The sequence below is a fragment of the Mytilus edulis genome, chromosome 6, assembly GCF_963676685.1.
Source record: "Mytilus edulis chromosome 6, xbMytEdul2.2, whole genome shotgun sequence".
Lineage (NCBI taxonomy): Eukaryota > Metazoa > Mollusca > Bivalvia > Mytilida > Mytilidae > Mytilus > Mytilus edulis.
The window spans coordinates 84,288,832-84,301,368 of record NC_092349.1 but is presented as its reverse complement, the minus strand read 5'-3'; the positions used below and the strand labels follow the sequence as shown (position 1 = coordinate 84,301,368).

The following is a 12,537-nucleotide window of genomic DNA, read 5'->3' as shown; positions in this document are numbered from 1 at the left end:
TTTTGTCAAAGGGTAAAATTAAATACTTTGTCAAAATTTTATGAAAATTAAAAGAGCAAAATTAATTTTAGTGAAAGCTTTGGGTACCACCTTAACAACTATAGGTCACTATACGACTTTCAACAATGAGCAAAGCACATACCGCATAATCAGCTATAAAAGACCTCGAACTGATAATGTAGGACAATTCAAACGAGTAAACTAAGGACCCAATTTATGTACAAAAATTAACGAAAAACGAATATGTAGCACATAAACAAATGACCACCACTGAGTTACAGGCTCCTGACTTTGGACAGGCACATATATAGAGAATGTGGCGGGGTTAAACATTTTAAGACGATCCCAACCATCACTCATAACCTTTGGGACAGTGTTATAATAGTACAACATAGGAACGAACTATAAAAATTAGTTGAGAAAGGTTTCACTCATCAGATGGATTAAAATACAAAATGTACAAATACTACAAATACAATAGGACACCCCACCCTTTCTCAATCCCCCCTTCATTGGTACAGTGGTGTAACAACACAACTCTTAAAACACAAAATACTAAATAAAAAGACACAAGAGTATTCGCAGATCCGTAAAGCTAGTTCAAAGTCCCATTCCAACCACATATAGTAGATAAACCATGATTTGGAGATAAAAATGTCAAGCGATAAAATTTGCAAAACCTTAAGTTCACATTTTGTAAGTTTTGGATTTGCATGCAGATCTTTGAAAGTGTGCAGTGAATATTGTTTTCACAACAGTTTGTCGTGTGGTTTTTTCTTTAGTTCTTTGTTGTGCCATGTGTACTATTGTTTATCTGTTTGTCCTTTTCATTTTTAGCCATGGAGTTGTCAGTTTATTTTCATTTATGATTTACCTGTCCCTCTGGTATTATATTTTGTCTCTCTTTTGTCATACATAAGACATTAAAAATCATGTGGAAGATGCTAAGTATGATCTTTTACAGGAGACTGCATGGAGGTAAACATATGATATGAAACCATTTATAGTTCTCTGTTGGTGAAATACTTTAATTCTTCTTTGCATTATTTTTTTTAAATATTCCCGTGTTACAGAAAGTATTTAAGTCTCAGCAAAATCTCAATAACTTTGTTGGAATAAATAAAGGTTTAAAATTAAATTGTCATGAACATTAAATATATTCCACTCTGACGAGCCATGGGAAATGTTGGTATCCTATTGCATCTACCGCATGATGGATAAGGTTGTCCTACGAGAAAACGTTCTGTGCTGGTGATATGGTCCTGACTAGTGCTGGTGAACATTAAAAATATAAAAAAAGAAAAGACGAAAATCGTGATGTTTGTCGTTTTCTCCCATAAAAAATGGAAGGAAACAGTTGAAATGTTTCAAATTTGTTTCTTATCTGTTCATAGGCAAACAATGTTAAATATGACCTTCTATACTGTTTCAGTAAGCGTAACACAAAAGTTTTCAGAAAATCTAGAACTGAAACATTAAAACAAATATGTCCCTAGAGTCCGCTTTCTATACCCAAATCCGCACGACAAAACAATTTTGTAAAAAACCTGGGGAATTCATTGAAATTGTACATTTCGACTGGATAAAAAAATGACTTAGACTTGATTATCATACATGACTGAAAAAAACTGACTAGAATGGAACAATTAAGATGTTAACAGTTGCAAGTCAAAAAATAACCTTCAACAATGAGCAAAAAACATTTAGACGTACGGCCTAGTGAAAAAAATCGCTTTAAGCAGCCAGTATGGTCCAATTTTGTCAAAATTAGCTTATAAACATTAATGATGATTTATTTACTTGCAAGTAATTACTAAGACCTCATTGACTCCGTATCCATACAAACTTCAATTTATCCCCTTAGCTAGAGATGGATAACGCTTGAATTTTGTGCGTGTTTGGTTATTTAAAGGAGCACTAGCTACGAGATATATACAAAATTTAATATAGGATTTGTTCAATGCGTTTTTGAATGGATGTTCTATCTCGCAAACATACTGCACACCACATCGACATTGAAGAATGTATACAACATGCTCTTTGCATTGCAAGTTACATTGCAATATGTACTAGTAGTGTATACAGCCCTAGTGGAGTAGCAAGTGAGTGTTTGAGCATTCAGTATTTGTTGGCAAGTAAAACATTGTCTGTTACCACGCGACTTGTACCATCCTGCAGTGAAATAACTTTTATTAGATGAAAAATCATCTCTAACAAATAAGTCTTTAAGACTGTCCGACAGACTAAAACAGGAGTTATAGGAACAATCTTGGATAAGTTTTGGTGTTTGGCAATAATCTAGCCATTGGCACGTATCAAACGGGAGAGGTACGTTGTTTGTAAGATAACGCGGGATTGTATATTAAAACAAACGAAACTATTGTGCTTCGCCTCTTCAATTTGTACTGTATTAGGTCATTGCAGCTGTTATTGTTATCACACACAAACCCTTTATCTACATCTCATTTCTTATAACCTCGATTGGTAAAAAATTCCCGAAATTCCTGTAACCGTTTAGTGACAGCCTCAACAGAAGAGTAAATCAATTTAACCTTAAGAACCTGACTGTTCATGATTTTTTGTGTACAGGGTTTGGGTGACAGCTTTCGAGAGAAAGACGCTGAAGTTGATCTGTAGGTTTACAGTCGAGGTATGTTGATATGACACTGTCATTTAAAGATGTAGTTGTGTCCAAGAAAGATATTTCAGAGTCTGAAATTTCATATTTTTCTAACTGTTGGGTGTTGTTTGCATGTTTGATAAAAATCATCCAGTTAGAATGCAATCTGTATATTTCATATCAACATCATCGATGAAACGAAACCAAGAAAAAGGTTTCGTCCCAATCGCTGTCCCGTTTATCTGACGGTAATGTTCACCATTGTAGGTTAAATTGTTGCATTTCAGAGCCAGTATAAGCAGCTGAACTGAACATTCGGTGGGTGGTTCTAAATATTGCTCGATTGTATATCGTCATCATGAGGTATGTTTGTATACAATGAGTTGACATCATAGATGACAAGGCGAATTTCCGTAGGAAGAGGTTTCATGGATTCCTGTATACGGGGTAATTTTTAATTTTAGCACATAAATACAATGTAGTTTGGTCTTATTTACACAAAGTGAAATAAAACATAAAGGAATCTACCAAGTAATTATAACCCACTCAACAAAGTTACAAGGTATTGATCCGTCGGCCGTTTTGTATATCAGTCATATTCCTTTCATCGCAACTCCTTTCGAAACCATACAACAGAATTTCAGGAAACATTGTTGATCATAATTAAAACATATTATTTTGATGTTCGTATCATTGGAAGTGTTATCAGTTAAATGAGTCTATAAAGCATGCTCATAAAGGTTATTTAATTGACATCATTTTCATACTGGTCATTTTTTTTAAACTCCGACAGAGCCTTGGAGAAAACCATAAGAAATCTTCTAAGAAACAATTTCTATATTTAAACAAAATCTTTAACTAATTAGTGGGAAGCTATTTAACTCATTTTACAGTTTTTGTGGGGGTAAACAATTAAGAAATGACCACTCCAAAGGAACATATTAAAATAGAACCATACAAATAGAACATGAATGCAGGTTTTCAGGTACCATCGCGTATATGAAAATTAAATCATGCAGAAATGTACCTAATGTGTGACTGCCCTAATTTTGAGTTTTTGCTCCTGCTATGCAAAATCAAAGTTTTTGAACTAATTTCATCAGAATTATTTGGTGGTCCATGCTATTAGTGTCACCACCATGTTGGTCGTAAACACTAAACCTAGTATTAAAGACATTGCTAGCTTTGGGTATGGGACAGGTTAACTGTCACTGCGCAACTAATTTTGTAAAACAGAGAACTCTTTTTGTCAGAAAACACTATCAAACATTTAAACAGACTATTCATGCTGATCTGTGTCCACCCTTTTACATTATATATTTAAGAAATAATGCCTTCATATCATGCTCTATGCTCGTTTTAACATGGGTAGGCATTATATTTGTCGATTTGTTACACTGAGCGTTAGCGAGGTGTAAAATGGGGTCAAATATAATGCCTACCCATGTTAAATGAGCATAGAGCATGACATGAAGGAATTATTTCGATTCTAATAGGACAATATGTTACTTTACCTGTTGGAGTGCAGGCCACATCAGTCCTACAATAGTAAATGTTAACGATTTTATTGGGATTCTTGCATTTTATTCATTTAAAGTTTTAATATGTATGTCTTGAATTCATTTGTTTGTTTTCGACAAAGATTTCGTTTCGTTAATTTTAAGCTATTTTTAGTATTTAATGGTTAAGTTTAAGTACTATATAATGTAAAACAGGTTCTGTTTAAATCGTGTACTTGATTATTAATGCTTATCATTGTACATAATAAAAAATTCGAATGTGAATTTCCTGCGTACAAATCTGGTGTATTCAATTAATTAAACAAATAATTATCCACCCTTTTTTAAACTTACTTTAGACCGTCACATTATTCTAAGCAACAGAAAACAAGCTTGTAGGCAGAGAAAGAAATGTAAGTGTATAAAATAATAATAATATGTGAGTTTGTATGACCAAAATGAATTCCAATGAAACAATTACAAATAAAGATCTAATTCATGCTGGATGAAATGGTACGTACATTCTAAACGCCACTAGTGATATTAGGAACCACATGATGCTGAAAAGTAAACAAAAAAAAAACACCATAATATTGTATAATGTATAGTTCAATTGATATATTCGTTAACATTGCAAGCTCTATCATAATTATGTACTAGAACACACCCGCGAAATCGGGGGGAAATAGAGCGTATGTAAACTGTAAAAAAAATATATCTGGAGAATTTCAGGAGATGTATCAAAAGTCAAAGGTACTTATGGACTGGGCACATTTGTTTGCCCTCCTCCTTTTTTCCCAAATACCGATTTTTATTCCTTCTGTTTTTCTGTATACTATGAACATACATATACACTATAATTACTATGAACGGTCACTGATATCATATATATATATATATATATATATACATCAGTGACCATTGTGGATAGTAAAGAGCACCCCCCCTGAAATACTACAATGTATAAGCAAGGATAATAAATGCTAGAACACACCCGCGAAATCGCGGGTAGTGAGAGCGTGGTTGAAAGTATGTAAAGTGTTGTAGGAGGAATTTTAGTAAAAGATTTAATGACTGGAAAATTTCAGGAAAGGTATCAACAGTCATAAGTACTTGAAGACAGGCGATTGTTTTTTTTTTCAATCCCTCATCCTTTTTCCCAAAATTCCCATTTTTTTGTTTTCTATTTATTTCAATATGAACATACGTTTAGTATTATTTTATTATAAACATTCAGTACTATAAATAGAGTTTGTTTGCTTTTTACTATCAATTCTCAGTTTACTAATCAATCATCGGCGGTCATTGATATACATGTATTCTATTGACCCTCTCTATTTAATATACTTAGTGACTCGATGATTTTTTGTAAAAGATTTTATGACTGAAGAATTTCAGAAAAGGTAACAAAAGTCATATAGGTACTTCGTAACAGGACAATTGTTTTTCTAGCCCGGTTCCTCATTTTTTTCCTCCCAAATTCCCATTTATTTATATTTGTCTATTAATTTCAATGCTGTTAGCGTTTATCTGTATATTATGAACATTCATTACTATAAATAAAGTGTATTTGCTTTTTACTATCAATTTCCACTTTACTAATCGATCCACGGAGGTAATTGACACATTGTATAGATCCTCTCTATTTAATAAACTCTGTGACCGCCGTGGATAGTTAACTTGAAATTGATAGCAGATAGCAAATACATTGTATTCATACTCTTTGTATGTTCTAAGTACAGAAAAACGCAAACCAAAAGTCTAGTCTGACTTAAAATTTCGTCCAATGACGGAAAAATATCCGGACGCATTTTTTTTTCGTTTTTCTCCCAAAATAACCCAAACTGAATAATCATAAGAATGGACGACAAATGCGACTATACATAGTACCTATAGGACACAGAGGCATGATGATTAATTTATTGTGGAAGGAGGAGAGTTGACACACAAAATGAGGTCTTCTCGATTAATAGTATAGATTTCTAAGACGATGCAATTATACAAAAGGCGTTGAGTTCCACTTAAAACAGTAACTCGTGATATAAATTGATTCTTTTGTTCATAATGATACATAGTTGTTAAATATAATTGTTTGCTTCTAACTTGCAAAAATCTAGAAAAAAAATATGTTTAATAGTTATATTATCGGCAATATACCACATCTTCTTATCTTACATGTGTAAATACAATATTTAATCCATAACTCCACCAAGAAATGGAAACCATTGTATATCAATCTGTTGCTCATCTGTGTGGTTTATTATGGAGGCGTTTGTGGTTTTAGGGTTTACTGATGTTCGCAACCTATGCAAACATTTGAAAATACAATGTGCTGTTTTAAAAAAAACATTAAATCATTATTTACAGTTAAAGTACAGTCCGTATTTTGGAGCGTTAAAATTACTCCGATAAAAATAACAAGGAATTGTATATTTAACAGGAATGGAAACGGACATCAATCGGGAAACCAGCAGAGCACCTACAGAGCTACAATCCAATAACAAGTCTGACTCGGTCGGAAGTATGATGAATAATATAAAGAATCATGGCGGATGTCCATTTCCTGTCATTTAGATCGGTCTTATAAATTCACTTGGTCATCTTATTTGAGAAGATATAAAAGGAGATAGACACCCAAAATCAAGAATAAACCTCTGTTATGTGGAAAAGTTAAAGCCTAATGCATCATTTCAATGCATCATGGAACATACGTTTGTAATATTTTATTATGAAAATTCTTATTGAAATAGACCTAGGTCTTGAAACTTGAGTGAGTTTCATCCGGATTACAAAACAAAAAAAATACAGTGCTCTGATATTTTTTCTGAAAGCTCGGCAACTACGAAGTGCAAAACAAAAAAGTTGATATCATTATAAAGCTGAAACCTTGTTCTAGCATTTTGTAACTTTTTTCAAGTTTCTGATAACATTTATAAATTTTCTACGATTTTTCGAAACTTTAGTTCTGAATTTCATTATTCTGTCAAAACACGTCTTTCAATCTGAGATTGAAATACGATTTCTTTTAAATATTGGAAAGTGGGAAAAACAAAGTGCAAAAATAAGATATGATTTTAAACAAGGAATATTTTCCTACAGTTTGGTCTAAATTACGAATGCTAAATGTTATTGGGACAATGTTAATGATTTTATTTCAAAACATGTCGAAAATTTTTAAGTAATTCGTCAATAAATACACCAACACGCCTTATTTTGGTAAAGGTTACATAACTTTTTGAAATAGATGTGACATTGACATACAATTTAAAAGCTTAATATTTGTTCGATCACATAGTGTTTGTTTCCTGAAAATGATGATAAAAATTCAAAATCCCATGTTTATCGTTCACATTGCCGTCATTTTGTTCAGTTAAGTTCCACACCGACAATGTCGATTTTATTCATTTATTTTTTCAAAATACTATGTTTCATACTTTATTTTTTGGTATTGCAATTTGTCATTATATAGCGTTGCCGCAAATTACCATAAACGTGACAGCAAAACAGTTCCTTCCTTTTTTCTCGAAGAACAGTAGTCTAGTGGACTCAAAATATAATCTTCGTTGTTAAAATAATAATGTTGACACCTTAAAAATCAGGGACAGCCTATAGTAAGTATTTATATACACTGTTCCTGCTTAGGTATAATATACGACAAAAATGAGCTTATCAAAGATACATTACATGATAGATTATACCTGCAAATTAAATTTCATATCCCATACCAGTGTGTATTATAACACCTACATTCTAAGTTCTTTTATTTAGATAAAATACTAAATCTTTTCACGTACTTCTTCCTTTATACTTTTCTATACAAAGTCATATTCCAAAATTGCAAAGTGATTTTTCAAATTTGTTGTATTACTTTAAATCTGCTTACAAACTCGTATAATGTCAGATTTCATCTAGAAGTTGACCTTAATTGGGCCATTCCAGTTAATTTCCGACAGGTGGGGATGGATGGGGAGATTTTTTTTACATATAAAAAAAAACATCATGAAAAACTACCTATCAGATCTATAAATTAAGACCTATCAGATGTAGTTTCTGTTCATATTGGGTGGATGGGCTTTCATGGGAAACATTGACCTATCAGAATGTTTTACTGCAAGGATTGTACCCATCAGAATTTTAAATACAATACCAGATAATGCATGATACGAAACTGTCTACATTTCAAAGCACCCATAAGATCTGAAATAGGTATTTTTTGTAACCCCTAAGATGTAATGTTTTTTAACTATTTACTGCTGCAAGACCCTCAGAAATGTTTGCGTATAAGTGTACGTGTCAGATGAAAAAACCCAAAATTTCACCCCTAAGATGTATAAATTTTACACCCTCAGAAAGGATTGTGTATCTAAATAGACAATTCCTTATTTCATTTCATGATTAGATGGCCAAGTTCGATAACTACTGCCATCCAGTTAGATCGACGGGATGTTATTAACGCAGAGATGCATCATACAGTTTTCTTTGAGGTCGGTCGCGTTTCCATTCCTTTTAAATATATAACTCCAATAGTTAGGAATTTGCCAAAAAAATATGTTCTAGAAATTACTAAATTTGAAACAAAATGTTAAAGACCCTATGCACATTTGTGTGGTAAATGCTTTGATAAGTCTTAATATGAAATTCAAAATATGAGGGGAAAAAAACAATACAGCTTGAATTAAATAAAGATTAAAGAAAAGGAAAGGAACGATCAAATATGTACTTTCTTCCACAAGTGATATATTCGAAAAAAATAATATATCTGTTTATCAGACCATTTCAGCTGTATGTAATATAAATTATATGTGCAGTACTTTTTATGTGATAAACCAAATCTGACGCCGAAGTGTAAAGCCAGATTTTATCATTTTTTTCCCAGAGTTTTGACCAAGCGAAGATAACTCCATCTTCCTTAATTTTATTCATGACGTCATCAAATGAACCATGAGCGACGCTGGGATAAAAATGCTAAAGACGTATATATCAGATGCCCTATTGATGGAAAAAGTATTACAATATGATGTAAATCTATCATAATTACTAATATTTAACCTTATCTATAATACTAAAACTACGAGGTCCAATTTGTCAGCCGTCATCGGGTAAAAACGACAAATCAAAGAATTCAACTTTATATACACCTAATATAGTACAAAGGTGTAGATTAAAAATTACACCACTCCAGGCCCTTTTCGGTTTTCCACGTAATTAATATTGCCAATAATTAACAAGTTCCGGGTCGAATCCGATACCGATACCAATAGTATAATCACATGTTACCTATTACCTTATCTGTACGTTCCGCATCTGACAGGCGCACCACCAAACGGTGTATTCAGGATTAATATGCTATATACACGGGTCATAATCACAGGGTTGACACTACTAAATTGTCAAATTGTTACCTATTGTAGTATTTTAATCCGTAGGACTTTCTAAAATAACAATACGAATACTAAAAATCTGGACTAAAAATAAGTTTCAATTTGTTAGCGGGCATGACGTAAAACAGCGAATCAAAGAATTCAACTTTATTTATAACTAATATAGGACGATGCTGTTGATTAAAAAATACTCCATTCCATGCAGGACCTTTTGTTTTCCAAATAATTAATATTACCAATAATTGATAAGTTCCAGTTCGACGGGTTCAAACAGAAAGATTTGAAAGCAGAGAAAATTGTGTATCTTATAATCGGCATGACTTTATCAGATGACAGTACTAATATTAAGATAAGGCTTGCGCATAGTTATATACTTTAATTCAGTCACGGACCCGCGATATCACGGGTGTGTTCTAGTATTTATAAATGAATATCAAGTTTATTAAATTTAGCCGTTTTTCTATTGTTTTATAAACAAAAATAGACAAAGCACATTAGCAGCAAACAGTAGTCATAGCACAAAAAGATATGTATAAATGTATAGCACAATAGGATGTATAAATACTTAACCATTGTCAAAAGAGTCAAACAGCTGTATAACATAATGAAGTTCGTTTCGTCTTAAAGAAAAGATCATTTAATTCTCCCTTAATTAGTATTTTGCTTACTGAATACAATGTGCTGCTGCAAAACCAAAACAAAAATTATTGTATACACTGAAAAAGTATGGCGTACTTACAGTTAGACTGCACTTCAGATTTTTGATATTGACACCAGGAACTAGTATTTATTTCATTATTTCGTTTATCTTATTATCTTTTAATAATGTTTAAAGGAGTCATACACAATTACACGTCTTCCAAGAAATTATATGTAACATGACATGCAACAATTCATTCAATGGTGTGCTCACGTTTCTCTACCATTTTGTATATTTGTATCGAGAGGTAAACTAGTATTCTTTGAAAAAACGTGATTATAATGTAACTAGTATAAAAGTTTTAACCTGTTATTATAGATATGCAGTATCTTACGAAAATCGAACAAATAATTTGTCAAAAGAAACATTTCAAGCTCATTTAAAAGAACTGACCTTTTTTAACAAAATACATTATACGATGATAATATTGAGAATGGACATGGGGAATGTGCCAAAGAGACAACAACCCGACCAAAGAGAAGACAACAGCCGAAGACCATGAAATAGAGCAGAAAAAAAATATTCACCAGACACAACTATACAATTTAATTTGCAACGGCAAAGTATTCGTATAACATACGTTTTAGATATATAATAAAAGTATTGAAGCACTGAATATTGGATGACCGCAAGTTCTTGTGGATGGTCCGACAAGCACTTGTCTCAGAAAAAAATCACATATCTATACCTGAAAGTGAGGTTAATGTACAGATATTTTTTTTCTGGGACAAGTTCGTGCGTGGATGATAAATTAATGACATGGAATTTAAACTCACCGTAATGATGTTACACAATTGTGTACCATTCATTAATTATCAAGGAGTATTAATTAGGAATTTATTAAAAAGGAATTAAATAATTCAATGACAATCATGTACGCTTTGGACACTTTTAAATAACGATCTGTTCAAATATTATAAACATACCATGTATACCCTGCAGCCAATAAATGACCATGTCTACTGTGAAATAACATGTATCCTTCAGGGGTTAATTGCATAGTTTGACAATTAACCACAGACTAGAATTATCTAACATCCAGACTATTAAGTAACCGGCCATCAGCTATGGGCCGTTGTTAATGGAGTACTGGACTATATAAGATCCAGCTTTGGACTTGAAGGAGGACAGATTGATAACGGAGATTCCGCCAAGGTCTCCCCCCCTTGTGGGTAGGCTGGAACTCATGCGCTTATTATCCGAATTACTCTATCAGGACTGAACAGTTACACTATACGATACCGTGCCCGTGTGAGATATTGAACATTCGAACTATTCAACTTTAAAGACAGTTTGTGAACATTCGAACATTTGAACTTTAGAATCTTTCTTGACTTTGTAATTACTTAATGAAATATATTTATTCAATTACTGACTTCGTCACATTAGTCAATTTGATGCCGTTTGACCAGGATCGACTTGGATTGTCTAAAATAACGCGAAGGAATACAACAGGTAAGAACTCAGTTACTTTCATTTTTCTTAATGGAAAATCAAGATATTTCTATGTCAGTTCAAAAAGAAGAAAAGGCTTTTCAAGGGATGTTACACATATTAAGTAAAGTTTTTAATTTTAAAGGGATTGAGGCTGCACTTTTAAAAGGCTTAAAATCTGATGTTTTTTCACGAAATGTGGTTGGCACGATTTTTGTTATTAGGTATTTTTAGGTACTATATATATATAGGTCAATTTAAAAATTATGAATACATATTTTTTTTCATGATAAGAATGAAAGGTTATTTTTTGTGTTATTTTTTATGCTGTACGTGTTGTTTAAGGGATAGGATAGATTAAACTTATGATTCTTCAAAATAAACCGTTTTTTGTGAAGTTTAGAGAAGCTAGTTTTTCGTTTAAAGTAAATATGTAAAAAGATAAAATGTCTGATACATTAGCATTTTTTCCGTATTTAATGGTGGTTTCTGGTCATATGATGGGTTATTTTTTTTGAAGATACATTCAATTATTCTAGAAAACATATGTTTTACGTAAAATTAGGAGAGCACCGGTGTAAATTAAGGTTGATTTAGAACCTTTGGTAGATGAAGTTAAGGGTACATTGAGGATACATTGTTTGCGTATTCTAGCCATTGTTGATTAATGGGTTTATGCAGTTGGATAGTGTGTACGCACATTTGTTTAGAGAAAACAAATAGTCTATAATTTTAGATTCCAACCCCTTCTTCGGATGATTAACATAAGTGATGTTAAGTTATTAAATGGTGCAAGTTGTTTATGGTGTTAGATTACGCCATATTTACATATTGTTAATAGATTAAGAGAAGTATCTTCATAAAGTAGCACATTAAAGAAAAACATGGATATGTTTGCCCTTA

At 32.2% G+C, this 12,537-nt stretch overlaps 1 protein-coding gene across 2 annotated transcripts in view; it reads right to left on the bottom strand.

The window, feature by feature from the left end:
• LOC139528703 (macrophage scavenger receptor types I and II-like) overlaps positions 1 to 10,300 on the bottom strand; it is a 28,797-nt gene extending 18,497 nt beyond the window's left edge. For both annotated transcript variants that reach the window (XM_071324829.1, XM_071324828.1), the window contains exons 1-3: positions 10,240 to 10,300; positions 4,641 to 4,679; positions 4,135 to 4,160 (exon numbers count right to left, since the gene is read on the bottom strand). In XM_071324829.1, coding sequence (XP_071180930.1) covers positions 4,135 to 4,160; positions 4,641 to 4,675 — 61 coding nt within the window. In that variant the 5' untranslated portion in view covers positions 4,676 to 4,679; positions 10,240 to 10,300. The remainder of the gene's footprint in view (positions 1 to 4,134; positions 4,161 to 4,640; positions 4,680 to 10,239) is intronic.
• Positions 10,301 to 12,537: the final 2,237 nt, after the last annotated feature.